Here is a 27,733-nt window from a genome sequence, read left to right as displayed (position 1 = left end):
ATCTGCATATTTAACAGTATTGTTTCAGTTCAGGCGTTTGTGTTTTTTTTTTTAATATCCGACAGTGGTGGTTTTTCGTTGTTGGTTTTCTGTTTTTTCCATATATAAGGCGCACTGGATTATAAGTCTATTTTGTCTATTTTAGAGAAAATTTAAGACTTTCAAGTGTGTTTATTGACATGCACCTGCTTATGGCAAGTGTGATACTGGTGTGCCCATAGCGAGCAATGATGATGTCACTCACACTGGTACTCAATGCGTTCAGGGAAGTTGTCTTTCTGCCAAAACCAATGAAAAATTAAAGAGAACATTGCCATGGGAGTTTGGCGATTTCACTTAAAGGTTATCTATGAATACTATTTGTTGTCCTTTATGAATATTGTATCCTGCCCTTTAAATACTTCCATATTTTTGTGTTGTACAATATGCGGAATACCTTTTTTTCTATCCAAAGTAAATAAACCCAACATAACTTTGCCATTGGTGGTGATAGATGTCTCATCTATCTTTGTCAGTGTCACAAAAAAATGATTAATCACATGGTAACAGACAGTTTCCTTATTTTCATCATTGTAAATAAGAAAAATGCCTTTCCAGATACAGCCAGACTGAGACAGTTAAGGACAGTGGCAAGAAGGACTCTTAAAAAAAAAACAGCCTTCCAAGAATAATGACAGGTACGGAAAAACGATGACACCATATATGGTAAGATTTGTTTTCCTGCATATTATAGAGATACCAAACTGTAATAAACAATAGCATTAAATCAGTCTGTGACATTTTTTTGGCAGGTGGAGTGATTTGTCCCGTTAATTACGCCGAGAGAAACGAGATTCATTTGGTAAACAACAGCTGGGCGTCCTCACATTCGGTGGTCGTCCAGAGGAATAAACCGGCACGGTGCGGCAGTGGAGTGATTTATCTTGGCTGGGAGAAGACAGGAGATGAAGTTGAAGCTCTACAGCAGGTGTGCAAGGAGCGTTCAACAAATTACTTCCTCCACTGAGCAAAATGGTACGTAAAAAAGCCAGGGGCCCGAGCTGACAGTTATGTTTATCATTTCATCTATCATCCATCTACATTGTAATTAACAATACTCTTACGTATTTTGTTGGGATAACAATGTCGTAACTCAGGTGTTCATTATGGCCTTGTTCGGATTTTTTGTCATGTTCCATCTTTTTGTGCTTAGTGTGACAACTATAGACATCACGAGCAGTTAAAATAAATATGCAAAAGCATCTTATTTGGGTCACTTTAGGATATAGAGCACAGGTGTCAAAGTGGCAGCCCGGGGGCCAAATTTGGCCCGCCACATCATTTTTTGCGGCCCGGGAACGTAAATCATGAGTGCTGACTTTCTGTTTTAGGATAAAATTAAAATGAAGAGTATAAATGTATATTAAATTTCCTGATTTTCCCCCTTTTAAATCAATAATTGTAATTTTTAAATCATTTTTTCCAGTTTTTAGTTCAAAAATCATGTTGTAAAATCTGAAAATATATTAAAAAAGCTAACATAAAAAAATGTTTTAGATCTATAAAAAAATAACTGGATATTCTGGGCTTTTAATCCATTTATCAATTTTTTAAAATATTTTATCTAAAATGCTATATTTTCTAGTATTTGACAAAAACAGAACATACCCACCAACATTTAAAATACTTGCGACTGAACCAAACTTGTTAGAGAAAGTTTTTGCATACAATTTATTCCAATCAGAATTTAGTCTTAAATCAACCAAACATGCATATTTTGGAACTATGAAGCGTACCCTTTTATAAAAAAAACATTTTTTTAACGAATGTCTCAAACAATTGAGTTACTGAAAACTGTTGAGACATTCTTTTATTCCCATAAACACGCAAGACTGCATACGAATCTGCAGTTTGTCAAATGCATTCTACTTTCTTCAGTGGCAGTCATTTGGCTTCATCTTCAAATCTGTCACTGTATAAACACTAATATTTCTTCAGGATGGAAAAAAATCATTCCATACGCGTGATCAGATTGTATCTTTTTAAGTCAATAGTATGCGAGGCAGACCCATCCGTTTGAGGAAAGAAGCCAAGTGCCATGTAGGGGGAAAAAAAATTGAATAAAAACATTAAAAGCTGCTCTCACAAGCATTCTCCTTCATCCTCTTCCTCCTCCTTTTTCGTCCTTACTGACTCTTTTAGTCCCACAAGGAGCTAAGTAAGACACTCCCAAATTACTGCCCATTGGCCTACAGGCAATTGGGAAGTGTTTAACAACTGAAGCGGCAGAGAGAAGGAAAAAAAGAATCCCCACTGCTGAGGAGGTCTTGAGTTCATCAACAGGTGCTACAAGGCTGATTGCTACCATCAAGGGTGAGCTATTTGTTATATTATCACTGCATTCAATCATACAATTGCATGCAATTACTGTCTGACAACAAGAATTGAAAGAAGGAGAAGATAATCTTGAAAGAGCAGCTTTATGAAGGGATTGATTATGAAATTTGATACCTTTTTAAAACATGCTTTTGGGAGAAAATATACTATATGTAGAATATTAATTCATTATACACACTGACAAAAATCTTCAGTAAGATACATGTGCAGGGGATGACAATATTTGATCTAGTTTTAATGATTTTTTTGCATATCTTGTCATTTCTTAATATTTTTTTCATATCATTTCTATATTTCGCATAATTCATCATTTTGGGGATGTGTGTTCCTAATGATCTGACCTTCAAAATACATACATTCAATATGAATTACACATCAATGTAAACTGTGTTCAAATGACATTTCACATTTTCCAAACAAAATATAACAAATTGGCTTTGAACAGCATATTACTGAATCTTTTCAAGACTTAATTATGCAAACTCAATAATAATACATATTCCCCATCGATAAACACCCTTTTTCCCCCCTTCCTCAAATCTTATATCAAAATGCCAAAGTGCCGTTCCCATCAAGAATTTTAACTGTAAACACTATTTGCCTTGCCTCTCACAAAACTGCATTTATCCACTAGATATTCTCATTGAAACACACAAGACACCCTTGAGTTTCCCCAAAAGGAACATTTCTGTCCACTCAATGGTCCTGTTGTGCAAGATAATCCTTTATTGCCCGTCAATGTTCATTTCCCTTTAGAGGCTAAGACGTTCAAGTGTAGATTTTCTTAATAACCAGGAACAGATTTGATTGGCTTGGCTTGGGGGGGCTGCTGATCCGTTAAGATTTACATTTAAGGCTACTGTGCATGACTCAGGGGACCAACACAAGCCCTGGAAATAAGTTCCAGATGTAGACCCTCGGCCAAGCACGACAGTGTAGACAGTGCGCCAATTGGAGAGACCCACACCCCTCAGAGAGTGGGCTCCTTATAAAAAAATAAACTATCGTATATTCACGACTATGAGGCACACTGCATTATAAGGCGCACCCTCAATGAATGACATTTTTTCCCATATATAAGGCGCACTGGATTATAAGGTGCCCTGTTTATTTTTGGAGAAAAATCTAAGACTTAAGTGCGCCTTATAGTCGTGAAAATACAGTGTTTTTTTGTTGTTTTTTTTAGGATTTTTTGTTTTTATTCTGCGTGTAGGCCACTATTGGTTGAAGTACTATTGTTTATTAATTTTTTTTTTTTTGCATTTATCAGTGTCAGTACAAATTTTGTTGTTTTACAGCCTTATTCTATTTCAAACTTGACTGTAGAAGCTAAATACCGTATTTTCCATATATATAAGGCGCACTGGATTATAAGGCGCCCCGTCTATTTTGGAGAAAATTTAAGATTTATAAGCTAAATCGGACTCAAAAAGACGTTGTAAAGTTGGACAAAAACTGGACATTATTTGGACAACGTCGGCAGGCCGAATCAAAAGGCCTAGCGGGCCCGGATGTGGCCCGCGGGCCATAGTTTCCCCATACTGGTTCTAACTAAACTAACATATTCTGCCCCTTTGACATTGGGTTGATGATGGTGGTACTTTGAGAAACAGGCTGCCTTTTGTTTTGGTATTCAATCCCTCTGTTTTCTTCCCGTAAGATTTGCTATCTGCATATGTTTGTGGCACCTTCACCCTCTTTCTGTCAGGTCACTGTTTGAGCGTTCCCAGCTTCCAAACAAACACTACAGTAGCAGCATCTATCACCACTTCTTCTCAGGAAAAGTGTCTTTGGATCCCAACAGGCATTGCTCATGTTAGCCTTAATATAACACAGCCTATATCTGCTCTACTTAAATATAACACACTTGTTTTTTTACCTGATAAGGGCAAAATATTACAAATTCAATTAAACTGAAGTCCAATTTACTTTAAAATTGAGTTCAGTTGAGGTCAAAATACTACTAAAATGATATCCTACATGTCCATCATAACTTAAAAAGGCCAGTGAAATTGTTAAATATGAAAAGTGGTTTAATCAAATGCCAAAACAGAAAATGCTAAGAAATAAAATAATACAAATGACTTTTTTTACGCCATCATATAAGAAAAAAATGGACTTTTAACATGTAATTCCACTTCATTCAACAGTTTATTCTCTATTTCTTTCTACTTATATTTATTCTAATTATATTACATTACACACCGCTTATGTGCCGTTAAACTTTGCTTCGCACTAAAATGATCAGAAGATATCTTATTATACATAACACAGATGAGTTCTGTTAATGTTAAGCATATACACTATGTTTTCTTTACAAGATCATATACCTCTATGTCTATACATTGTGGCTATGGCGAAATAAAGTAGGTATTATATGGGGAGCCCTGCCGCCAGAAATATTTATACTGTTCCGCCTTTACCAAGTGTTTGAACTGAGACATAAAACATGACTTTTAGTGAGAGGTTCATCTCCATGTTTGAAACCTAAGCCCAATCCGTCCTCATCTTTCAAATCCATCACTTTAAAAAGAGGAAAATTGAGTCATTGCCAGCCAGAAGATACCCAGACAGCAAATGAAAATGCACTTTTACTCCAAGTATGAATAATGATTGGAACAGGGTACTTAATAGTCTATAGGCAATTCCATTTGAATTGTCTATCATGCCCTTTTGAGCATTTTCTGATAGATAATAGAAGCAATACATTTGACATGAAAGATGCTGTTTCTCTCTATTTGCACGTTCTCATAAAAAAAAAACCCACTTAAGTGGATGCGCCGACCACTGCACATGTTCCCTAAGCAATGATGTAATGGCTTGGATTTCTCATATAGCCGCCAATGGCAACCTCAAACTCTTGACCAATAGCAATTACAGTAGTGTCTTGAACTTGCCGTCTATGAGTTTTGAACTGCCGTTTTGCCATGTTTCTTTCCATCAAGTGGCTGTTCTCCACAGTAACAATTGCAACTATCACCCATGATCCAACTGGTCTTTCCGTTATGGGGTGTGAAGAAGTGTAAATGGATTTAGCAGCTATGTAAACAGCAATGTGACACTATATGTTAATGACACAATGGAGATGTACAGTCCATATGGAAAGTTTTCGCACCACTTCACTTTTTCCACATTTGATTTCACGTTACATTTACATAATTTACTTTACCTCCCGGAATTCTACACAGCATCCCAAATGACATTACAAAACCATTCATTTTAGTTATTTGGGGATTTCTATGTTTAAACGTGGTATTTATTCTTATTATTGCATTGATTTCTTTATCCATTTAATTCATATTCAGTGTACTTAACGCATATGTACCATTTAGGTTTTTTTATACAGTGTTTAGCATGTTGTAGTCTGACTTTTTTTTTAATTCATCTATAGCACTGTATCAAAGTGGCGGCCGGGGGGCCAAATCTGGCCCGCCGCATTATTTTGTGTGGCCCGGGAAAGTAAATCATGAGTGCCGAATTTTTTTGTTTAAGAATTGAATTAAAATGAAGAGTATTGACGTATATTATTAAATTTCCCGATTTTCCCCCTTTTAAATCAATAATTGTAATTTTTAAATCCATTTTTCTCTGTGTTTTTAGTTAAAAAATCATGTTGTAAAATCTAAAAATGTATATAAAAAAGCTAAAATAAACATTGTTTTAGATCTATAAAAAACTGATCCAAAACATAATCCATTGACAAAAAAATAATAATATTATATCTAAACCCGCAAACCAACCCAAGTCTGACAGTATATATATTTTAATCAATAACTATAAGACAACAAAAAATGCAATAATAATTTTTTTAGCCAATGAACCCATCACCAATTGGCTCCATAAACTCCAACTAAACTTTGCCTTTTTCCACATTACATCTATCAATCGGCCACACAAACTTCCTACATTCCCTCACATCTTTGCCACACAAGTTAAATTCAGACTTTAAGGGTGAAAAAAAACAAGATGAAATGACATTGCTTTTACAAGAGTTTGTAATTTAGCCTCTCGGGTCGAGCCACAGAATAGCTTTAGGCTGACATGACATCAGTTTGGCTAAAACGCAATGACATCATGTTAGAGGACAAGGTTTTTTGCACAGCAGCAAATGTTTGACTGGGCAAAATTAATAGTGCCATTGGCTTAGTTGCCAGAAAGACAACATCCCCTAAACACAGAACCACTGAGTCTAATCTCAGGGTTTAAGTTCATTGAGAAAAATAAACAACATAAATGCTAAACACAAGACAACACATTGTCAACAGTAGTTGTATTTTCAGTTCTATGTCACCGGTTGCCAGGGAGATTTAAATTTAACCCTGTTTCAACTTGGCAACCATGCCGTCCATCCATTCAACTGTGACGCCAAACATCTGCAGCTCTCCTAACATATTATACAAACTTCATGCCAGCAATGTAAATGGATAATCGACAAAAAAACAAACAGATGGAGTATCATCCAAATTCATTCTTGTTTCTGTTTTTAATTTAACACAGCCATAAGCAATGGTGCATGATTAGGATTTTATTATACTTCATGCCAAATTGTGGAATTAGTCTTTTGATTATGCAGCTGACTAACGCTGCGAGAATTCATTAACGGTGACCGATTTTTAAATGAAGTAATACTTTGGGGGTCTCGGAATGAACTTATGTGGTTCCGCTTCTTTAGATAACTTTTTGATCCCTAAGGAAATTCTGGATTTGTTCCTAATTTGTACTCTCTTGCCTTTCTCTTTCAGCCATGACTGCTAAACTCCAATGCAGGGCCCTGCTGGTCTTACTTTGTACCGTGTCGCAATGCAGCTTTGCTACCAGAGTGCATTCCTCCACTCGTGAGAAAGCCGTTACCTTCAGCCATGTCTATAATATTGACGTTCCTGGGGGGTCTGGTTGTAAACTGGAGCTTCCTCAAAGTCAGGATGAAAAAGGTTAGATGAAACATTTAACTTGAAAAAAACAAGCCTACTATTAAGAGTGGTATTTGGTCATATATGTGTGTTGTAGGTTTGCAGATGGAGACCACACCGACTGGAGAGAACAACATCATCTTCAGGCATAAGATCAAGCTGGAGTCTCCTACGTGTGACTGTGCAGAATCTGAGAGCTTCAAATCTCTTTTGTACAGAGTCAATGGTTTAGAAGAGGAAGTCAACTATCTAAAAAGCCAGTGTGCTCAAGGATGCTGTGGCAGTGGAGGTTCAGTAGGTAGGACTCAAACGAAAAGACTTGGTAACCTAAAATTGTGGGCCACCATTCTTGTTGTTGTCTGGATAAGTCTCACTAGAATTTTTTGGATCGATTTTGCAAACTCGCTTTCCTCACTTTTGCGAAATACATAACAAACGGTGCTTGGACGTTTGGTCGCAGGGTCTTTTGGCCACTGGTCTTTTGCTCGCCGGTTAAATGGTGACAGAGAGTTTACTGTTGAAACCAGCTCTCAAAATTATATTCATGAATGAAAGTTTAATATCTAAGAGAGAGAGTTTAATATCTAAGTACTGTTTAATATCTAAGCACTGTTTAATATCTAAGTACTGTTTAATATCTAAGTACTGTTTAATATCTAAGTACTGTTTAATATCTAAGTACTGTTTAATATCTAAGTACTGTTTAATATCTAAGTACTGTTTAATATCAAAGTATTGTTGAAAAGAGTAGATATTTAGATATTAAACTCTCTCTCTCATGAATATAATTTTCAGAGCTGGTTTTAAAAGTAAACTCTCGATCACCATTTGACCGGTGACCAAAAAAACGGCAACCAAACGTCCGGTTACGATAACAAACCACTAAGAGACTGCAATTTTGTAGGTGTGGACAAAAGCTGCAGTGGCCATGGCACCTACCAAGAGCAGAATTGCAACTGCGACTGCTACCCAGGATGGGAAGGCCCAGACTGCTCGATATCTTCCTGCCCAGACGAATGCAACGACAATGGTCGCTGCGTGGATCGCAAATGCATCTGCCACCAGGGTTTCACAGGAGAAGACTGCAGTGAACTGACATGCCCCAACAACTGTAATGACAAGGGCCACTGTGTGGATGGGAAATGTGTTTGTTTCCCGCACTTCACCGGCGAGGACTGCAGTGTCCAGAAGTGTCCTAAAGACTGCAGTCGGAATGGCTTTTGTGTAGATGGCCAGTGTATCTGTAACCAGGGATTTCATGGGGAGGACTGCTCATTAGGTAAGATGCTTTTTTTTGGGTTGTTTGTTCATTTGCACTGCAGTTGTCATAAAGAACAGTTTAGTCGTAGGAGCTATTTATCAATTTCCATCCTGGCTCATTCTTCCTTATCGTAAATGTTCTATTTAACTGTTTAATCCATGCAGAGGGAATTGGAATTGGGAATTTAAATCTATTAGAAAATGGAGAACATTCTCAATGTCCATTGTACTATACAGTAGTACTGTATAAGTTGGCATTTCCTTAGAAATACCAGCAATGTTGTGTATTTAGACATAAAACAGTCCTTTTTAATCATAAGATAGTGTTTTCTCCTGCAAGAAAAATTCATTTAAGGTATTTTTTAAACAGTTATAAGTACAATTTTATTCCAGGAATGTTTCTGCTGACACTAACTTAAAAAAAGGCCACCTTTCATTTTCAATTTGTGTTGATAGTGTAACCAGAATTGCCACGTGGGAGACATTTTTACTGCAAATGTTACCTGAGGTGTGATTTAAATAGTCTTTTCTGTATGTTGAGGGACAATCACATCTTTAAATTGTTTGGGTAAATGTCTCAGTACTTTTACCACCCACTGTGGACTAGAGTGGCCTGCCTATACAGTAGTGGTTCACTCCAAATATCATCCCACCTGCTAAAACCCAGCCACACATTGAAATGTTTTTAGATGTATTTTATACCTAAATCATCAAAATGTCCAACATGATCTGTTAGACAGCTACACCTCTTTTTTTTGTATTCGAAGAAAGAAGTTATTTTAAAATAGCAGCTGATGGGTGGGGGGTCCTTTTTAGTGGTTTGAACCCTGACCAATACTGTTAGGAGCTTCGGCCTTCAAATGTCTGAAGATATTAGGACACATAACACCACAGGAACGAAGAAAAAAAAAGAAAATAACCTCAATTCAGCTGCACCTTTTGCTGCTAAAAGTGTGGTTGGCAAAATTGGGTGGAGGGGAATTGCATACTGTTGCAATTGAAGGTGACATGAGAAGAAAGGGAAGCAGCTGTGAGCTGATACACAAATTCTTATCCAGACTTTGGGCTTATGACAGTTTCTAAAAAAGATTTCCCAGATAAGAATGACAATTTTTGGCAACTAATTCCCCCTCAAACTTAAATTTTCTCTTGTCTTCAAGAGGGACTAAACAGGATTTACACTAATACTCCAAAAATAACAACTGTGTATGGATATGTATTCTCGGTATCATTCATTCGTTATCTTTATCCACCAATGGCTTCTAGCCTGGAAAGCGTGAATGATTCCTTCTTAAAAGTAGCATAAATGTCAACTAGCACATCAATTGCGACTGAGTATACAGTTGGTTCATGGATATTTGAAGATATACCTTTAGAATTCTGAGGGATTTGCGAAATTGAGCTTGAATGGCAACCTTTGTGAACCCAATTTTCCACAGACACACTAATGCAAAACACACTTCAATGGACCATATATTCCTTCAAAATCAGAAAGATAGCAAATGCACCCTTTTTAAAATTGTAAAGTTACCTTTCTGCCATGCTATTTAAAGTCAAAGATTGCTTTATGTGATTCAAATAGCACAAGTAACCATTATAACTGCTGAAGACTAAAACTGATGAATACAGTGTGGTACTGTTCCTGTCTTATGTCAACTCTACAGGGCAGATATTTTCCTTTTTACCGAAAAAAAAACTCAAGTTCCTGCGTGCAAAGCCCTATTTATTTTAATCTAAATATTCATCAACTATTAATCCACCACAAAGATTGCCTCATTCTAAGAAAGCGTAGCATGCAATGGTACTGCCGACTGGCTGTCTGCCATGACTTGGCCACTGTTGTGTTGTTATGGCACACTGCTGTTGATACATACATTCTTATTCAACCTCTTGACATCAATTATTCCACTACCTCTGATGAAGAGCTTTGCTTTTGGTCGTCTCACAACCACAAAACGACCTCACGATCTGCAAATTAAGAGGAGAAAGGATATAACATCTGCAAGAAACATCATAATTGTAATTTAAGACATAGATGTAAATAGGCGGCCCCATGTGAAAATAGTTAAGCAACAAAACATGCACTTCTGCTAAATTCTTGAAAGAAATTGGAAAATTTTAAATATTAACATTCAAGTGTTGTGTTTTCTGTTTTTTTTCCACTATAGTTCTTAGTCCTAAAGGTCTTAAGTTGGTCCAAGCAACTGATGTCTCCCTTCTAGTCCAGTGGTTACCAGTTCCTGGAGTCGACTATTATGTTTTAACTTATCATCCCAGAGGGCAGGGAACTGCTTTAAAACAGGTAAAAAAACTTTTTTAAAAACTATATATGTTCTTTAGATTCCCTGTAGTTTTTTTGCAATTATTTTATGTGTCCTGTTACAATTTACATGACTTTTACACTAGATTTAACAATTTGCATTCTAGGTTCGAGTTCCCAAAAAGGATAACTCCTATCTAATCACGGGTTTGACACCTGGACTTTCTTACTTGGTTGAAATTCATGCAGTCAGCAACGGAATCCAAAGTGGAGCCGAAGAAATTGAGGCTTCTACAGGTGAGCCAAAAAAAACCAACCTAAAACCAACAAAAAAGACTTTCAAAAGAAGAAACTCTTAACATCTCTAACTATGAACGCTAGAGATCTGGACCAGCCAATTGAAATACCTTTTTGTTGCTTTTTCCAGTTGTCTCAACAGTCAGCGACATCCGAGTTGTTGATCAGACCGACGTCTCAATCCAAGTAGACTGGAGTAACCCGCAAGTAGAAGTGGATTACTTCCGTTTAACACACATGGACCCATCAGGACAAGAGGAAGAGTTAAATGTCCAGAAAAGCCAAGAAGCTCGCACAAAACACACCATCGTAGGTGAGTTCCCAAACTAATTATTAAGCCAAATTTTGCCTACCGACATGATTGACCGGAGTTCATCATACAACCCCCCTACCACACTTCCAGGCCTGTATCCAGGAACCGAATACCTGATTGCAGTACAGGCCATTAAAGGGCCAATAGAGGGAAACGCATCTTCTGTAATAGGTTCTACAGGTCAGTGATACCCTACATTTTAGTTTATCACCATCTGTTAATTGTATAATCCTGATAAACCTCTCCTGAGGATATATACTTTTAATTGGGCTGCCGGTTGGGTACTTGTAAAAGCTAACAGCCTAGAATTTAATAGGAAAACTAGAATCTTGTTGTGAGAGTAATATACGATACAAGCCTACACGTTCAGCCAATGACAACAAAACAATTACGGAATACAGTCTAGTCATCGAGAGTTACAATTATGGGTTAATGACGTAGAGGGATGGAATTTACTAGGCTATAATGTGGGATGCTTCTAATGGTGAGTGCGGTCATGGATAGGAAACGTGATGTGATTGGTCAAACAATTACAAGATGCTTACTGAGGTTTGTCCATTGGACGATTAGGTTTTTTTATGGACTGATTTTAGAACACAGGAAAAAATATTTTGTATTATTTCCAATTGCTTATTCTTATGTTTGGACCCTGACTTAATTTAATACTACCAAAATCATGTTTCAACTAGAGAAACCATTAAAGGATCATTAATAATTATCCAATAATGAATAAAATATATCATATTCTGGAGACCCTTGAGAGATAAGACCTTATTTAATGGGAAATAAGTTACTATTTGAAAAAATACGGTAAATATGATCATTTCTATTTAGTAGTTGTTGGTGAATGCTTTTCTTATTTTGGATTTTACCACATTACAAAGGCCTGACAGATCTTCCAAATTCTGTATTTCTTAAATTCCTGCTCCCTCTTGACTTCCATTTTCATCCTTAGTGAAACATGTCTTCCAATTTATGTGGCAATGCAGTTGATGACTTTCTTTTCTTAATCCGGAGGCAGACAATTTAATGGTGTTTAGTTATCACCGTTCTTCTTTTGAAGCTTCTTGCTATTTTTCTTCTGTCTCTCTGTTTCTCTCTCTCTCACCTGTTCCTGTGATGAGTATGAATGACCTGGTGCACAAATTCCCTAATCTACACCAGACAGACTGCAGCTCATTCTCCAGTTCGTGTCTAAAGGCTTTCATTTATATTTTTTTTTCTGAAAGGGATTTTGATGATAATTGAAGAGGATCATCTATTCCCTCCATTGGCAAAGTTCTGGTCTCATTTTGTATTAATACTTGTTGTTGTTAGGCCAGATTGATTAAGTGTGGTGGGGGAATTTACGGCAATACGAAAGAAATGCAGAATATATTCAATAGATAGAAGAAAATATCATTTATTAACTTTTATCTTGGGTTATCAGGGTTATTTTTAAATCTGATAAATGCCATCTCCTGGCTAAAAATGACCAAAAAAATGCCTAATTGTTGAGAACCTAATAACTGATAAGATTACTTTGTACCAACTTCAAATCAAAAAGAAGAAATGAAGAAAATTTATAATCTAGTCCAGTTTTGAAGTATCTGAAGACCTTTATGTGCGTTTTAAAACATGATTCATAATATAATCCAGTTTTAAAGTATCTGAAGACCTTTTTGTGCGTTTTAAAACAAGATTCATAATATTATCCAGTTTTAAAGTATCTGAAGACCTTTATATGCGTTTTAAATCATGAGAAGAAAGCACATAAGAGTAGACAAGTAAATGGAATAAACTTTAGCAGAGAGCCAACTCCTTTCTCCCCGTGAATGTAGTATCATCCATCAGTCTTCATCAAACCAACCACATCATGACACCAGACTAACCTTGAAGGGTGCCACGAAGGAATCATCCCTAATGATGATTATTTTTACATTTCCCCTTACTTCCCCTGTCTCTGTTGGATTCTCGTACCACACCCTCACTTCTACACTCTTCTGTCATCAATCTTTCTTCTGTACATTCTCTACGCCCGTCCGTCCTCATGCGTGCCTCACGTGGCTCCCGCGATACCCCCACAGATGTTAACACACAAAGCCCCTCTGTGTGGTGGATGTCGTTTTTTTCCACCAATGTCACCAACAGTGACTCAGCCCGGTGGTGCTGTTCAACGTAAATGGAGATCGTAACAATGTTTAAAAGGGTAATTCTTAACCCTTCTACTTTTTATCTGTGGTTTGGAAAGAAGGCGACAATAAGTGAAGGGACAGATGTTGGCATTAACTGCTCATATCTTTTGCCCTATAAAACATGTTTTGGCAAAAATGAATGGGAGTATCGTATTTTACGGACTATAAACTGCATTTTCTTTTTCATAAATTGGCTAGATCTGCGACTAGTGTATGTTTTTTTTCCGATGCCCTGTACAGTTATGTCAAAAACTAATATGTTAACAGATGCCTATTTAGTTCGTTTTTGCCATTGTTTTTTTTAATAAGATTCAACAGTGTGCATTATTTGGCTGATTTGACTTATAGTCCGTAAATTGGGGTATTTGGTACTTTTTTGGAGTTCTAAATGCCATTATTTTATAAACTGTTGCAATGAAAATACAGTAGTACTTCTACTTCGTAGATTAATTCATTCCAGATGTTGTTTATTATCTTAGATTTTTTGTACATAAAATTACATTTTACATTGTAATGTCATAATGTGACCTCCACAGACATAGATGGTCCAGCAAACCTGATCACATCTCAGGTCACAGAAGATACCGTAATGGTTTCTTGGGACCCAGTGCAGGCCCATATCGAAGGCTATACTTTAACCTACACCTCGGATGGGGGCTCCAGTGTTGAGATACCAATCAGACGTGACCTGACTTCATATAAGCTGGTTGGTCTGAAGCCTGGTGTGGTCTATACCATAAAAATCTGGGCATTCAATGGTGACAAGGTCAGCAGGAAGAGTTCCACGACAGTTGAGACAGGTAGAGTTTAGATGATGTGAACAGAACTTTCAACATAACAGTTTTGTAATCTTACAATAATTAATTTCCCTTTCATTAGAGATGGATGCTCCAACTAACCTTGTGGCCCAGGGAGAAACAGACAGTAGTTTCAAGGTGTCATGGGAAGGTGTCCAGGCCGAAATTGACGGCTATATGCTGAGCTACCATTCTCCTGATGGCTCTAGCAAGGAAATCCCAATTGGGCCTAACAGGAACACCTATACATTAAAAGGCTTAAGGCCTGGATTGGTTTATACAGTCTACATCTGGGCTGTCAAGGGGACCAAAGTCAGTAGGAAGATCTCAACACAAACAGGAACAGGTCTTTACTATGACTTACTTTATGATATCTAAACAGAATAGACTAACCAACCTTCTAAAACCGACTTCATGACCAAATCTTGTCTTTTAACTCCTAGATTTGGATGCTCCTTCCAACATTTCAACCCATGACGAGACAGAGAGAAGCTTCAGGGTATCATGGAACAGCGTTAAGGCAGAAATCGACGGTTATGTACTAAAGTACATCTCCCCTGATGGTTCCAGTAAGGAAATCCCAATTGGGCCTCATGATACCACTTACACCATAAATGATTTGAGACCCGGAGTCATCTATACAGTCCATATCTGGGCCGTCAAGGGGAATAAAGCCAGCAGTAAGATCTCAACAAAAGCAGAAACAGGTCTTTAGTTTGACTTACTTCTTCATATCTTTGCTCCATACATAACCTTGTACTCCTTAAAAACTTTTTTCTGCTTACACTATAGAATTGGATGCTCCTGCTAACTTCCGAGCCAATGATGAAACCGAAAGTAGTGTCAGAGTATCATGGGATGGTGTCCAGGCAGAAATAGAAGGCTACATTCTCACCTACATATCCTCAGAAGGGTCAAGTGGTGAAATCTCTCTACGTCCAGATGCCAATTCTTACACCCTGACAGCATTGAGACCTGGTGTGATCTATACCATCTACATCTGGGCTATTAAGGGAAGCAAAACCAGCAGGAAGGTCTCCGCACAAGCAGAAACAGGTGTTGAAAACGATTGGCTGTCATTTGCGGTTAATTGCAGTCAATGAGTTATGAAATTCAAATTCCCTACAAATGTTAAATTATTAGTGTGAACGGCTGGCTTCAAATTATTGGGAGAAGCGCCTCACAACCTAGAATGGGCCCCCAATTGACCCAAAAAATGGCGCACAGTAGAAAATGAATGAATGGATGGTCCATGTTCTCATTCCACAGGATAATTACCTGAGTGCATGTGTCAAACAAATTAGCTTAGTATTTATTTTCAAACAGGACAGACTAATGAATAGCTGAGGTATACAAAGCAAAATAAAAACCATGCACGCAGATAATTGTCAGCTTTAGTTCTGGACGCTAAGTCAAAAATGAGAGGAGGCAAAATACGGTCAATTCTCGGCATGCCAGAGAAATGATTGTCATTGGCTGGTTCAAGCTTTTGCAGTCACCCAAATCCAAACTAATTAACTCCTTACTAGCATGAATGAGCATTTATGTCATCTGCTGTGATTTTAACTGACAGAAATCGACGCTCCAAAAGACCTCCGGGCTCTGAGTGTCACTACTGAGTCGGCCATGTTGACCTGGGATCCTCCTTTGGCTGACATTGACGGATACATCCTAACCTATAGGGATGAAGATGGCAACATGGAGGTGAGTTGAACCTGAATTTTGACAAAATTACAAATAATTGAATTACTTTCACGCTGTGAATATTCTAAAATGTATTTTTTTGCAGGCAAAGGTTTTTTTTATGTCTGTATTATTATTCAAATGATGACAATGCATATAATGAATAATGTATTATAATTTCATTCAAAAACTGACCCGCCTTTCTAGACATCCTTTTTTAGAGTCAAAAATCTGTGCAAGGATTCCCTCTTGTGGTCTTAAAGATCACATTTTTATCACAGTGCATATGGCCTCCAGACAGATTTATTAATCAATTATTGACTCAACCACTAGTTGAAATGGGCCCCATTATTTTCCCATGAATAATAAAGAGGAGTTATAATGCAGTTGGTTCGTTAAATATTCAATTTTGCAGTTGTTTTTATTACGTGTCTGTAATACGCTTCCATCCAAATACTCCAAGGACTGAAAATTTGAACCCAAATTACACACCATACTCTTTTGCCCTGCCTCATCCCAAAAAAATGAGTTAAATTCCAGTCGCTAGTTGATGTTATGCTCATGGTATCGTCGATGGACATTGCGGACAATGTGGTTAAGTGGACTAATTTGTTCTATTGTGTTTTTAGACTGTTGAAAAGCAGCTCAGAGCCAGAGAGACCAGCTTTGCGATACAAAGACTCCTGATGGGGAAGAGATACATTGTCAGCATCATAGCTTATAAGGGCAACAAGAGGAGCAAAGTGGTTGAAACCATCTTCAAAACGGGTGTGGATACATAAGATAAGTTTGGGTTGTGTCAAAAAATCTGTTTTTAACCCCTCTTTATCCCCTGTAGTTGGACTTCTCTACCCCTTCCCCATGGACTGTTTGCAGATTATGAAAAATGGTTTAAAGAAGAGTGGCATCTACACTGTTTACATCAATAATGATAATTCCAAACCTATGGAGGCCTACTGCGACATGGATACTGATGGAGGCGGCTGGCTGGTATAAATAATCTCCCTTTTAGAAAAAAAAAAACATTTACCAGTCTGTATAACTGGTACTATAGAAAATTGAAGGCTGTGTTGGTTATATAGTGGACATGTATTGTAAATGCTTGATTTTTACGTTGTTTTAGGTTCTTCAACGTCGCACTACAGGCCAACTGGACTTCATGAAACGCTGGAGGCAATACGTGGCTGGTTTTGGCAACATGACTGACGAATTTTGGATTGGTCAGGATTCCTAACTGTTTATTCTGCTAAATACTGTTTTGTGAAGTAACGCAAAGCTGAGTGACTCTTGTTTTGCTGCGTCGTTTTAGGACTGGAGAAGATATACCAAATGACCAATACGCCCATCCAGTACGAGGTGAGATTTGATTTGGGCCTGGGTTCCGAGAGAGTCTACGCCATCTACGACAGCTTCAAGATCGCCAGCGCTAGGCAGAAGTTTGCGCTTACCATTGGCAGTTACAGAGGAACAGCAGGTACACATGAAATGTATTTGTCATCTATACACTCAACATGAACTATTCTGATGTATTCACTACCAGGTCTTCATTTGTTACATTACCCTATATTTCTTTCACACAAGGATATATTAAGTTACCCTGCACCATGTTGCATTACCTTACTTTGTTATTTTTACCTCAAAATGGGATGAGAAAATTAATATAGCTGGGGTGAATGCTACAATCAGACTTCAATTGCATATTCTGTCTGTGTTTTGGTGTTGTTTGATGGTTCTGTTTTCCTTGAGTTCTTTGTGTGATTCGTATGGAATTGCCCTATTGTTTCCCTCCTGGCTTCCCTTACCCTGCATGACTAAGGTGTTTTTACTTTGTCATCAATTTGTAGCGTGTCTTTTGTGTGAGTATTGTTTCATGTTTCTTGGTCATGTAAGTCATTTTTACCTATTTTTTGGTGTGCATTCTCCATTCTTTAATTTTTATTTTGTTAACTTTGTCCCAGTTTTGATTAGTTCTATGGTTATTTCTTCATTTATATGCGAATTCATGACACTCAGGTTTTCATCAGCATTAGAAATGTGCCATTTCTAAATTTACTCAAAGCAACACTGCTGCGCCAATGTCGATATTCGTCCAGTGGGTCAGCAAACGTGATGACACATTGAGGTTAGGAAGCGTTTACTCGGTTCTGATCAATTATGTCTGTCCATTTTGCTCCACAGGTGACGCTATGACCTACCACCAAGGTCGGCCCTGGACAACTATCGACTCAGATAACGACATCGCCTTAGGCAACTGCGCCCTCACGCACCGTGGCGCCTGGTGGTACAAAAACTGTCACTTGGCCAATATCAATGGAAAATGGGGGGACAACAGGCACAGTCTGGTGAGTAATCAAGAGATACGCCTCGTTAACTTCATCATCCGTCAGATAGTTTATTGTAGCACGAATTTGTACTACACATATATTCCTTGTTAGCCAATAATTTAAAGCTAAAAATATGCAGTGTGAAGTGTTGGCATAAATAGACATTTTGGAAGATTTTGCTACTTTACTATGCTATAATGGGTTGAAATTATATCAAAATTCCACGCCAATCAGATAAAATACTGAATAAAATAAAGCAATAATTCTATGGCGACATCATCTTCACAAATTATTTTTTTAAACATTTTAAAGCAATGAGTGATTAAAAAAAATGTAGAAAAATGTTTAAATGTCCGAAAAAGTCAATGTATTTGTTTTCTATATATTTTTAAGACTTGAATTTAGTAAATAATACCTAAAAAAGTAATAAAAGACCTACCAGGATTTGTGTAAAAATGAGAAATTCACCCTATTTTGACTTTAAAAGTACTTGAAATGTATTTGTTATCACAAATGCATTAAATAATTGGAAAACTAATACCTAATACATTGTAGACCATACATTACATTTATTGTTTAAATAAATATTTTTCTTACTTTAAGTTAACTTGCAAACATTTCAAATAATAGTCAGTTCAGTTAGGCACTTTACACATTGAATAGTTATATGTGAAACCTTGTGAAGCCGACATTACCATGAAGTTGGCGACGAAGAAAAGGGAAAAAAAACAACCCTGTTTGCAAACAAAGTTCAAACACAAACCCAGGCTCTGTAGGGCAACCGTCTGCCTGTTGGTTTGAGATCAAGAGTAAAAGGGAGGGAATTGAACACTTGAGAAGCCGGGAGACCAACGAAAAAGCAACTGGCACAACAACAGCCGGCAACAACAATCGATTGAAACATTTTCAAATGGAGAAAAAATTGGAATATTTTACCTTTTTTGGTGATATCAGAGCTTTTTTTCTCTAATCTCTTCTCCTCGTTTTTTTAGGGGGTCAACTGGGAGCCCTGGAAAGGCCACCTGGTTTCCCTGGATTTCACCGAGATGAAGATCCGACCAAAATCTTCGTATTCCAGCAAGAAACGACGCTCGTTGAAGAACCAAGAAAACGCTGTCAGTCATCAGAACAAGTAGAAAAGGTCAAATTTAAGATTTTCAGTCAAAGTGGATGCAAAATCATCAGGTTTTAAGAAAAAAAAAACCTACTATAAAAGTCAATATTTGAACAAGAAACTTTCCCATTATGAGACGTGCTAACAAATTGTCGAGCCTACTCGGAAAACTTTTGCACCAATCATTTTTTTAATTATAACTGGACTAGCCATGTGTGATATTACTAATCTTTTAATTGATTTTTTCCAAAATTGAATTGCCATTAATAATTCAACTCCCATTGTTTTTTGTCCTGTTTTTAAAGAAGCAAATATCCTAAATAAGATAAAATATAACTCAATTTGCTTTATTTTAGACTGTAATTTGCTAACAAGTGCTGTTAGTTGCCCTCTAACACTTTTTATTAAACTAAAACAAGCAAAAATGTATTAAAAATTTGCCTAGTAAATATACTGCTAACACATTACCTACTAAAATAATGTGGACTTGGTTTATTTACTTACAAATGCTTTTTCTCAGTAGGACATATCCACTAAACCATTATTTACATTATCTACGACCACAAAATGTAATTTTTCCACCTGTCACTCAAATAGACGATAAACAAAGATGGAGAAATATCGGACTAAAGTCTTATACTTATTAGAAGAAATAATTTTCTAATCTAACTTCTTTCCTAGGATTCCAAGCATAATTTTAACAAATGAAGAAAATATCCATAAACAGCAAAAGAGTAAACATAATGAAGTGAATATATAAACATTTACCATGACCCATTCTTCATTTTTATGTATTTGTTTCATTTTATAGACAACAGCAGCATATATTCCTCAATAATAAAGAGTTGTCATAATAGTAATTGGAATAGTAATTTCTTTTTAAATGAAAACTTTCGGCGTACTCTCTAAAGCAGAAACGAGTCAAATCACATTTGCTGAATTACGAATTAAGCTTTGCACATTTTACATTTTCCAATGACGAGGACCTGACTGATCAATCAAGGCGATGGGCTTCAATCAAACACCAATTAAAATGTGGTTCCGTCTCCCTCGCTCTCTATATTCGCGTGACTTCATGACTCAATGCTCATTTTAATCTCCAAGCTGACAAATGTCATTAATACGGCTTTGGCTTCATTACTTCGGCGCATTCCTCTTCCTATTCATCAGCAAATCTGTCGACCAGGTCGGAACGTGTTTATGTTACGCTGCCAAAAGGGATTTATTAGTACCTTCTTCCTATTGATTGGACCTTCTCCGTGACAGGACGTTTGGTCGCCGGTCAAATGTACTTAGATATTAAGAAGTAGTTGGATATTAAAAAGTACTTAGATATTAAAAAGTACTTAGATATTAAACTCTCTTAGATATTAAACTCTCTCTTAGATATTTAACTCTCACTTAGATATTAAACTCTCTCTTAGATATTAAACTCTCTCTCTTAGATATTAAACTCTCTCTCTTAGATATTAAACTCTCTCTAATTAATGTAATTTTGAGAACTGGTTTCAACAGTAAACTGTCACCATTTGACCGGCGACCAAAAGACCGGCGACCAAAAGACCGGCGACCAAAAGACCGGCGACCAAAAGACCGGCGACCAAAAGACCGGCGACCAAAAGACCGGCGACCAAAAGACTGGTGACCAAAAGGGACCAAAAGACAGGCGACCAAAAGAACGGCGACCAAAAGAACGGCGACCAAAAGAACGGCGACCAAAAGAACGGCGACCAAAAGAACGGCGACCAAAAGAACGCCGACCAAAAGAACGGCGACCAAAAGAACGGCGACCAAAAGAACGGCGACCAAAAGAACGGCGACCAAAAATACTCACCTGCGTGGAGTTCTTCCCAGGTCCTCCCACATTTCATGTAAAAATAGCTCAGTACGTATCACTTCGTCTTTTGAAAATTAAGATTTCCCATTTTCATTCATACTATATACATTTATTTGGAAATCAAGTCATCAAGTAAAAATGCTATCTGACATTTGAGGATTTAAAATAAAAGTCTTTCCACTCACCATGACTTCCAAAAGACTTTAAAAAGAATAGTTTCCGCCATTGTTAGGCTTATTTTTTTCTGCCAGAGTAAACACAAAGAGAGGGGAAAAAGATAGGTTTAACTTCCTAAAATAAAGACCTAATGCACCCATGCACACACTCACAGACCCTATTTATCTTTTTATATGTAAATAATGGGAAGAGTGAGTGTCTGCATGAGTCAGTGAGGTTGACGCATACACGTGGGTTTGGATTGAGCTATTTTTTCCATGAGTGTCCGTGGCTTTAATAAGGGAGTGTTTGTTTTAACTGAAGGAGCACTTCAAGGAAAGGGCAGAGGGGGGAAAAAGAAATATAAAAAGGAACAAAACATCTTTAACTGAAGCCGAAAAACAAAACAAAAAATACTATGTAATGCTTTTCTGTATCCTCAATTTTTTTTTTGCCCTTTAAGTCAAAAGTTTAGCACTTTTTGCATCTATTTTTAACATAATGAGCACTTGCGGATATGTGACTCATTTGGTAATTACCACAAAAAAGGGAAAAAATACATTTTTTTGTAGTGCATATGTTTTCAAGCAAATCCAATTTTCATTTGATTTAAATTAAGTAACAAATATGACTTTTGAACTAAATTATATGTAAGAAACATTTTTTGAAGTTATCACTTAAGACCTTTGTGATCTCTAACAATGGAAGGAAACTTATATTTGTTTAAATGGGACACACATTCATTTAAGATAACAGAATGTATAGCTATAGATTTATTTTTACAAATCAATCATACTCAAGAAGACAAAGTACTGTTAGTTTAGCTTTATAAATAACTTTAAGCATTCTTAGCTTGGTTCTAAATGCCAGTTTCTGCTTTTTTGTAAACCCTCACTATTTTGTTGCTGTCCTTAAAACACGAGGTAACAGTTGTTTATGCTTAAAAGCGCAGTACACTGTAAAAAGTTTGAGGAGAATTACTTCAAATCATCTTATGAGATATAAGTGAGCTGAAGTGTTCAAAATAACTAAAAATCCCAATAACAGCAAAACAATTGCGACTTGAATTCCATGAGCCAAACATCAAGTGTAATTTCTCTAATTTTCTTACTTTTCTTTCAAAAGCAAGACGTCATATATTACTTGCGACACCTCGATCAGGTTACAACAAGCCTTAAAAAACTGGCATGCACAGTCAAATCCAACTTTCCAATGAAAAGAGGACCAATAGTTCAAAAACAGCCACAATACAGCAACAAAGTGCTACCTAAAACTCCTCAATTCACTTCATCTTCATTCCTCTGCATAAAAATGTCAAATCAACACTTTCTACTATGTCTACTGAGCTTCTAAATGTCTGTACCACAAACTTTGTAAACATAACGCCTCACATAACGCACAACGAACACAAAATCCAAGCATTTTTAGCACTGGATTTACAGTTCTTCAGTCTTTTCAGTCTCTGGATCAATGAAAATGACTCCCTACTCCATCGGTAAGGTAACCAGATCAGGCATCATTTGGCTAGTCTTGACGGAAATCCACAAGTCGTCGTTATTGGCGGAGTTTTTCTTCTTTTTCTTGGATGTGTTGGTACATCCTCCCGTTCTATGGCGGCAACAGCAACAGCTATTTGCATGGCGACAACAGCAACAATGGCAACACACCACCAACGTGGTGAGGAGGACAATGAGAGGAAGTGTAAGCAGGACTACCAGACACACTGTGTTGTAGACACCTTGGTTGTGTTTGGTTGTTATAAAGTTCCAAAGATAGTAGAAGAAATTGCGGATGCTGTCTGTTGTCCCATCCATAGCTTTAATGGCGAAATGTTATAAAGCCTACTTTAGGGTTCAGATGGATTGCAGGATATCCGATTTTCTGATTCCATGTGGGCAGTTTCGGAGTTTCATTTTCAGGGTTGAAACATTATATCTTGAAAAATGGGATGCAAAAGAAATGAGATTCAGTCCCAAACTGGAATGAGTGTAATCTTGCTTGTTGTCTTCACATTTGTTGGGTTTGTTACTTTAATTTAACTGGATACCTGAAAACAAATAAAGAAATTAGGATTATTTGGAATATTACATCTGGTAAAATGCAAAGGCTCCCTTTTTTGTATTGATTGAGCTGTTCCTAAAATGGTGCTGAAATAAATAGGCTTGGAAAAATGATTTCGCGGATTCAAATGTTTGAATAAAAAGAGAAAAGAATTGTTTTGAATAACTCCTAAAACTAGTTTTCTGTCAAATTGCATGGTTTGTTTGTTGTTGTTTTGGTTGTTCTGGAAATAGAACACAAATGAGCAATCATTTCAACTGCAAAGCCTAAGGGAGGAAAAAAAAAGCCATCTTGGTAGTGTGAAAACGCTTTTCTCATTACTTTTCCATTAACATCTGACATTTTTAAGCAAAAAATCTATCAGTAAAGTTTTGTGATTGCCTATAGAAGCCCCAAAATGGCAGCAAAACACATTTTATTTGAAAGAAGCTCCTCAAATCACTAGTATGGACATATTTCGATAGTGTGCTCCTGTCACCCTTTTTCCTATTTTGTTGCTTTTCTTGTTTCAAATATTTTATGATTACAAATTCCTCATTCATACCCACAGAGAGGTTTTTTGAGGATTCAGAGCAGACATCCATGAGAGACCCTCAAAGGAATACTAAAGGCCAGAGATGGGCAGATTGGATAGGATTTGCATAGGGAGGAATGGCACATTGGCATCTGAGTGAGAGATTCAGTGAAGCAATGTTGGCGAGAATCCCGCTGGGATCGGAAATCTAACAAGAGCATTGGGAGGAGAATCAAAGTGGATGCGAGAAAATGAGTGTGAATACATGAGGTGCTATAGAAGAGCAAATAAAAGCTTTTACTAGGCCATATTTTAGAAAATTGACTTTTGGGTGGTATGCCATTAGTAGTTGGTTCTTTGGATTTAAAGCTCACGAAAAAAAAAGATATTTAAACCATTTTTTTAAGTCTGTCCGGTTAAATCCGGTTTTGACGTCCATATTGGCGAATATAAATGACTGAAAAAATTTAAACTGTCTAAAACAGGGGTGTCAGACTCAGGCTTTAACGTCAACTTGATTTCACGTGGGCCCGACCATTTTAGATATAATATTTACATTTCTTTTAATAAATGGATTAAAAGTACTGGATTAAAACCTTTGAATATTCCGTTTTTTATGTATTTAAACTAATGTTTATTTTAGCTTTTTTTAAATATATTTTTAGATTTTACAAAATCTTTTTTGACCTAAAAACACCTAAAATTGATTAAAAAATTCCAATTATTGATTTAAAAAGGGAAAAATCAGGAAATCTAATATACATCTACACTCTACATTTTAATTTGGGGCGTAGTCTGTGAAATTTCCCGAATACTGGATGAATAAAGTTATCCAATCCAAAAAACAACAACAACAACGTGTTACAATGAATTACTTTGTATCCGCTCCTCAACACTGGGGTCACCTTGAGTTTTTTTTAATACTATAACCCCCCTATCACTGCTCTGTTTCCCAGAATGCAAGGCAAGTTTTTTTGTCTCTCATTCGTTGCTATAGAGCAAAGGAAGAAGACACCTGCGTGACAAGCAAAAGCACATTTGGCATAACCGTTGCTGCACTTCTCATATGTGAAATTGCTTTACCGACAGGCAGAGCAACGAACAGCCCCCCCCCCCCCCTTTCACACCATCCTCCAGTCATTTTCTCAATAGGAAATGAAGCTCTTATAGTTGCTGCTTAGCTATTTCCAGCAAGGACGCGATCGCAATCAACAGTGTTATGTGACAAACGATAAAGACACCTTTGGTTTTGTTATATGATGGCCTTGAATTAAAATATAAACAACACCATTGATTCCTTCCTCCTGGTGTCTTTGTTGTGTGTTTACTTTCAAGCAATAATAAAAATAATGCAAATATTGACTTGCTGTCAAACTGTACTGAGAAACACTTAAATAATTTAAGTGTAAAGACAATTTAGTTTAAAAAAAATAATGTTTCGGAAATGTTTGGACAGTTTAAAATTACAAGGGTGTCAAACTCGGGTTGGCTCGTGAGCTGCATTAACGTCAACTTGATTTCATGTGGGCCGGACCGTTTTAGATATAATATTTAGATTTTTTTTTTTAAAAGATGGATTAAATGAACTGGATTAAAGTCTCTGAATATTCAGGTTTTTTTTATAGATCTAAAACAATGTTTATTTTAGCTTTTTTTAAATATATTTTTAGATTTTACAAAATTATTTTTGAACTAAAAACTGAAAAAAATGATTTAAAAATTACAATTATTGATTTAAAAGGGCGAAAATCAAGAAAATTTAATATACATCTATACTCTTCATTTTAATTTAAACCTAAAACAGAAATTCAGCACTCATGATTTACTTTCCCGGGCCACACAAAATGATGCGCCGGGCCAGATTTGGCCCGCGGACCACCACTTTGACACCAGTGGTTTAAAAGGTCACAGACATGTTCTTAAAATAAATAGGAACTATTTCACATTATAAAAACTAAGAAGTAATACTAAAAGTTAAATAGTAAGTTACGTAATATAACTAAGGAGAGCCTAAGGACAAAACAAATTGAAATTACTGCTACTTTAATTTAGTACAAGCAAAACAGGGGGGGTTTAAAAACGACATGTCTTTCAATATAGGACATTTTTTAGCCAACGGCTGTTGTGACATTCCGAGACTGTCTACTCGCCTGGTAGACTTTCTCATGACATTGTGCTCTCAAAGGAGGATTTTTTTATTTTTTTAGTCCGACGAAAGCCAACTTACAAGGCCCACAAAAGCAGGAAAGACTAAGAAACATGATTATTATTATTATTGCATCGGGGGCTGCTTTTTAAGGGGCACGTGTGACCTAAAAGAGCAGAAGTGGTGACAGAAGGCATGGCAGGAATTTTTAATGATTGCCTCCGGAGTATAGAAGACACTATTAGCAATTTTTTGGACTGTTTGTTTGGGGGAAATTAGTCGCAAATAATTGATTTTAAAATGACAATTTAGCAAGGTCAAAAGCAGTAAACTCTTAATGACCTCTGTGTTAGTTTGAAGAAGAGAATAGAGGAAAAACAGTCATGAAAAAACTGAAAACTGAAGCAGTATTAATGGAAATGTAACAGAATTACTTACGTTTATTTCCTGGTCAAGTCAAACTTTTCTCTTGGTTGTTGTTGCTAGGCAGAAATAAGAAGATTCCATTAGTACTGTCACTTAAAAAGCATTTACTGCACTGATATTTTATGTGAAAATTGGGTTCAAACCTAAAAATAAGACATGTAGATAGAAATGGTTGTTTTAAACACCATTTTACTATTTTTTGCCATCATAGAGTAACTTTTTAACGTCTTATATACGCACATATGGTTATTTTAACATTGTATTTTTGCACTAACTGACAAAAACCTTGCCACTCTTCACTCAGTTTATCACTATGGGATTTATCAGATCCAAATCCACCTTCAACCCATAAAAGTTTCTTACAAATACTCTCATTCAAACAAATTTTCATCATCCTTTACACCTACCCATCCCATTTCCTTCAAAAAACAATCAAACAAATGTCAAATCCACAACCTTTTCTACACTGCAGTTCACTTTCAATGCAACACGTGCCCTGTCATCTATCACCTCCATCCAATTTTAACACACTCAACTTTCTTAATTATCATACATGTGTAAAAACAAGTGAACGAATACTCCAAATACAAGCAACCCGAGAAAAAAGTCAACTTTAAAACTTTTTTACCACCAAAGTTAAACAAAAACTCTTTCAAATTGACATATTACCTGTAGTCCAGGTCTCAGGATCAAGCCTGGCCTCCTCTTGGAACTAATAGCCTAAGTTTCTCTGTCTTTTTGAGACATCGGTTGTTGTTCTTCTTTCTGTCCCCCTAACACATTTACACACAGACATTATGACCAGACTTCACTTTCTGTTCCTGTTTGCTCTTCTAGCCTGGCCCCCCTCTTACCCTCCAACAATCTCCTCCTCCAAGTGTGTATTTGTGAGTTATGGTCACGACGTCACTGTACCCAACCCACTTTGTGTAAGAATGGACCCTCTGTCTGTGCATGCTTGTGTGTTTCCTGCACAAATTCTTGCGGCACTTTTTACTGTACTCACACACACACACATGCTCATGGGTGACGTCACTCTGAGTTTAAGCATAAGGCCTCGTAAAGTACACACACGCAAAAAACAG

General features: G+C 36.7%; 1 protein-coding gene and 1 long non-coding RNA gene across 4 annotated transcripts; one reads left to right on the top strand and one right to left on the bottom strand.

Annotated features, from left to right (window-relative positions):
* Positions 1-581: 581 nt before the first annotated feature.
* On the top strand, positions 582-19,582 carry tnn (tenascin N). 3 transcript variants are annotated; one of them, XM_077725092.1, is made up of 21 exons: positions 596-705; positions 792-1,014; positions 2,182-2,352; positions 7,119-7,307; positions 7,384-7,584; positions 8,191-8,565; positions 10,715-10,848; positions 10,974-11,103; positions 11,234-11,416; positions 11,507-11,596; positions 14,127-14,390; positions 14,470-14,733; positions 14,831-15,094; positions 15,180-15,443; positions 15,961-16,091; positions 16,700-16,838; positions 16,909-17,060; positions 17,194-17,290; positions 17,380-17,544; positions 18,249-18,412; positions 19,387-19,582. In XM_077725092.1, exons 4-21 carry the CDS (start codon positions 7,121-7,123, stop codon positions 19,528-19,530), a joined length of 3,348 nt encoding a protein of 1,115 aa, XP_077581218.1. In that variant the 5' UTR covers positions 596-705; positions 792-1,014; positions 2,182-2,352; positions 7,119-7,120; the 3' UTR covers positions 19,531-19,582. The 3 variants fall into 3 exon arrangements, with proteins under 3 accessions (XP_077581217.1, XP_077581218.1, XP_077581216.1); XM_077725091.1 differs by lacking the exon at positions 2,182-2,352 and having other exon boundaries at positions 582-677; XM_077725090.1 differs by lacking the exon at positions 2,182-2,352.
* Positions 19,583-23,316: 3,734 nt separating this feature from the next.
* Positions 23,317-27,733, bottom strand: LOC144201605 (uncharacterized). Its single transcript, XR_013327368.1, has 3 exons — positions 27,318-27,733; positions 26,661-26,704; positions 23,317-23,548 (listed from the first exon to the last, which is right to left on the bottom strand). It is a non-coding gene; the product is annotated as an uncharacterized LOC144201605 (long non-coding RNA).

The sequence above is a fragment of the Stigmatopora nigra genome, chromosome 9 (genome assembly GCF_051989575.1).
Source record: "Stigmatopora nigra isolate UIUO_SnigA chromosome 9, RoL_Snig_1.1, whole genome shotgun sequence".
NCBI classification, from domain to species: Eukaryota; Metazoa; Chordata; class Actinopteri; order Syngnathiformes; family Syngnathidae; genus Stigmatopora; species Stigmatopora nigra.
The sequence above is the reverse complement of the archived record's forward strand: the minus strand, read 5'-3'. Positions and strand labels throughout refer to the sequence as shown.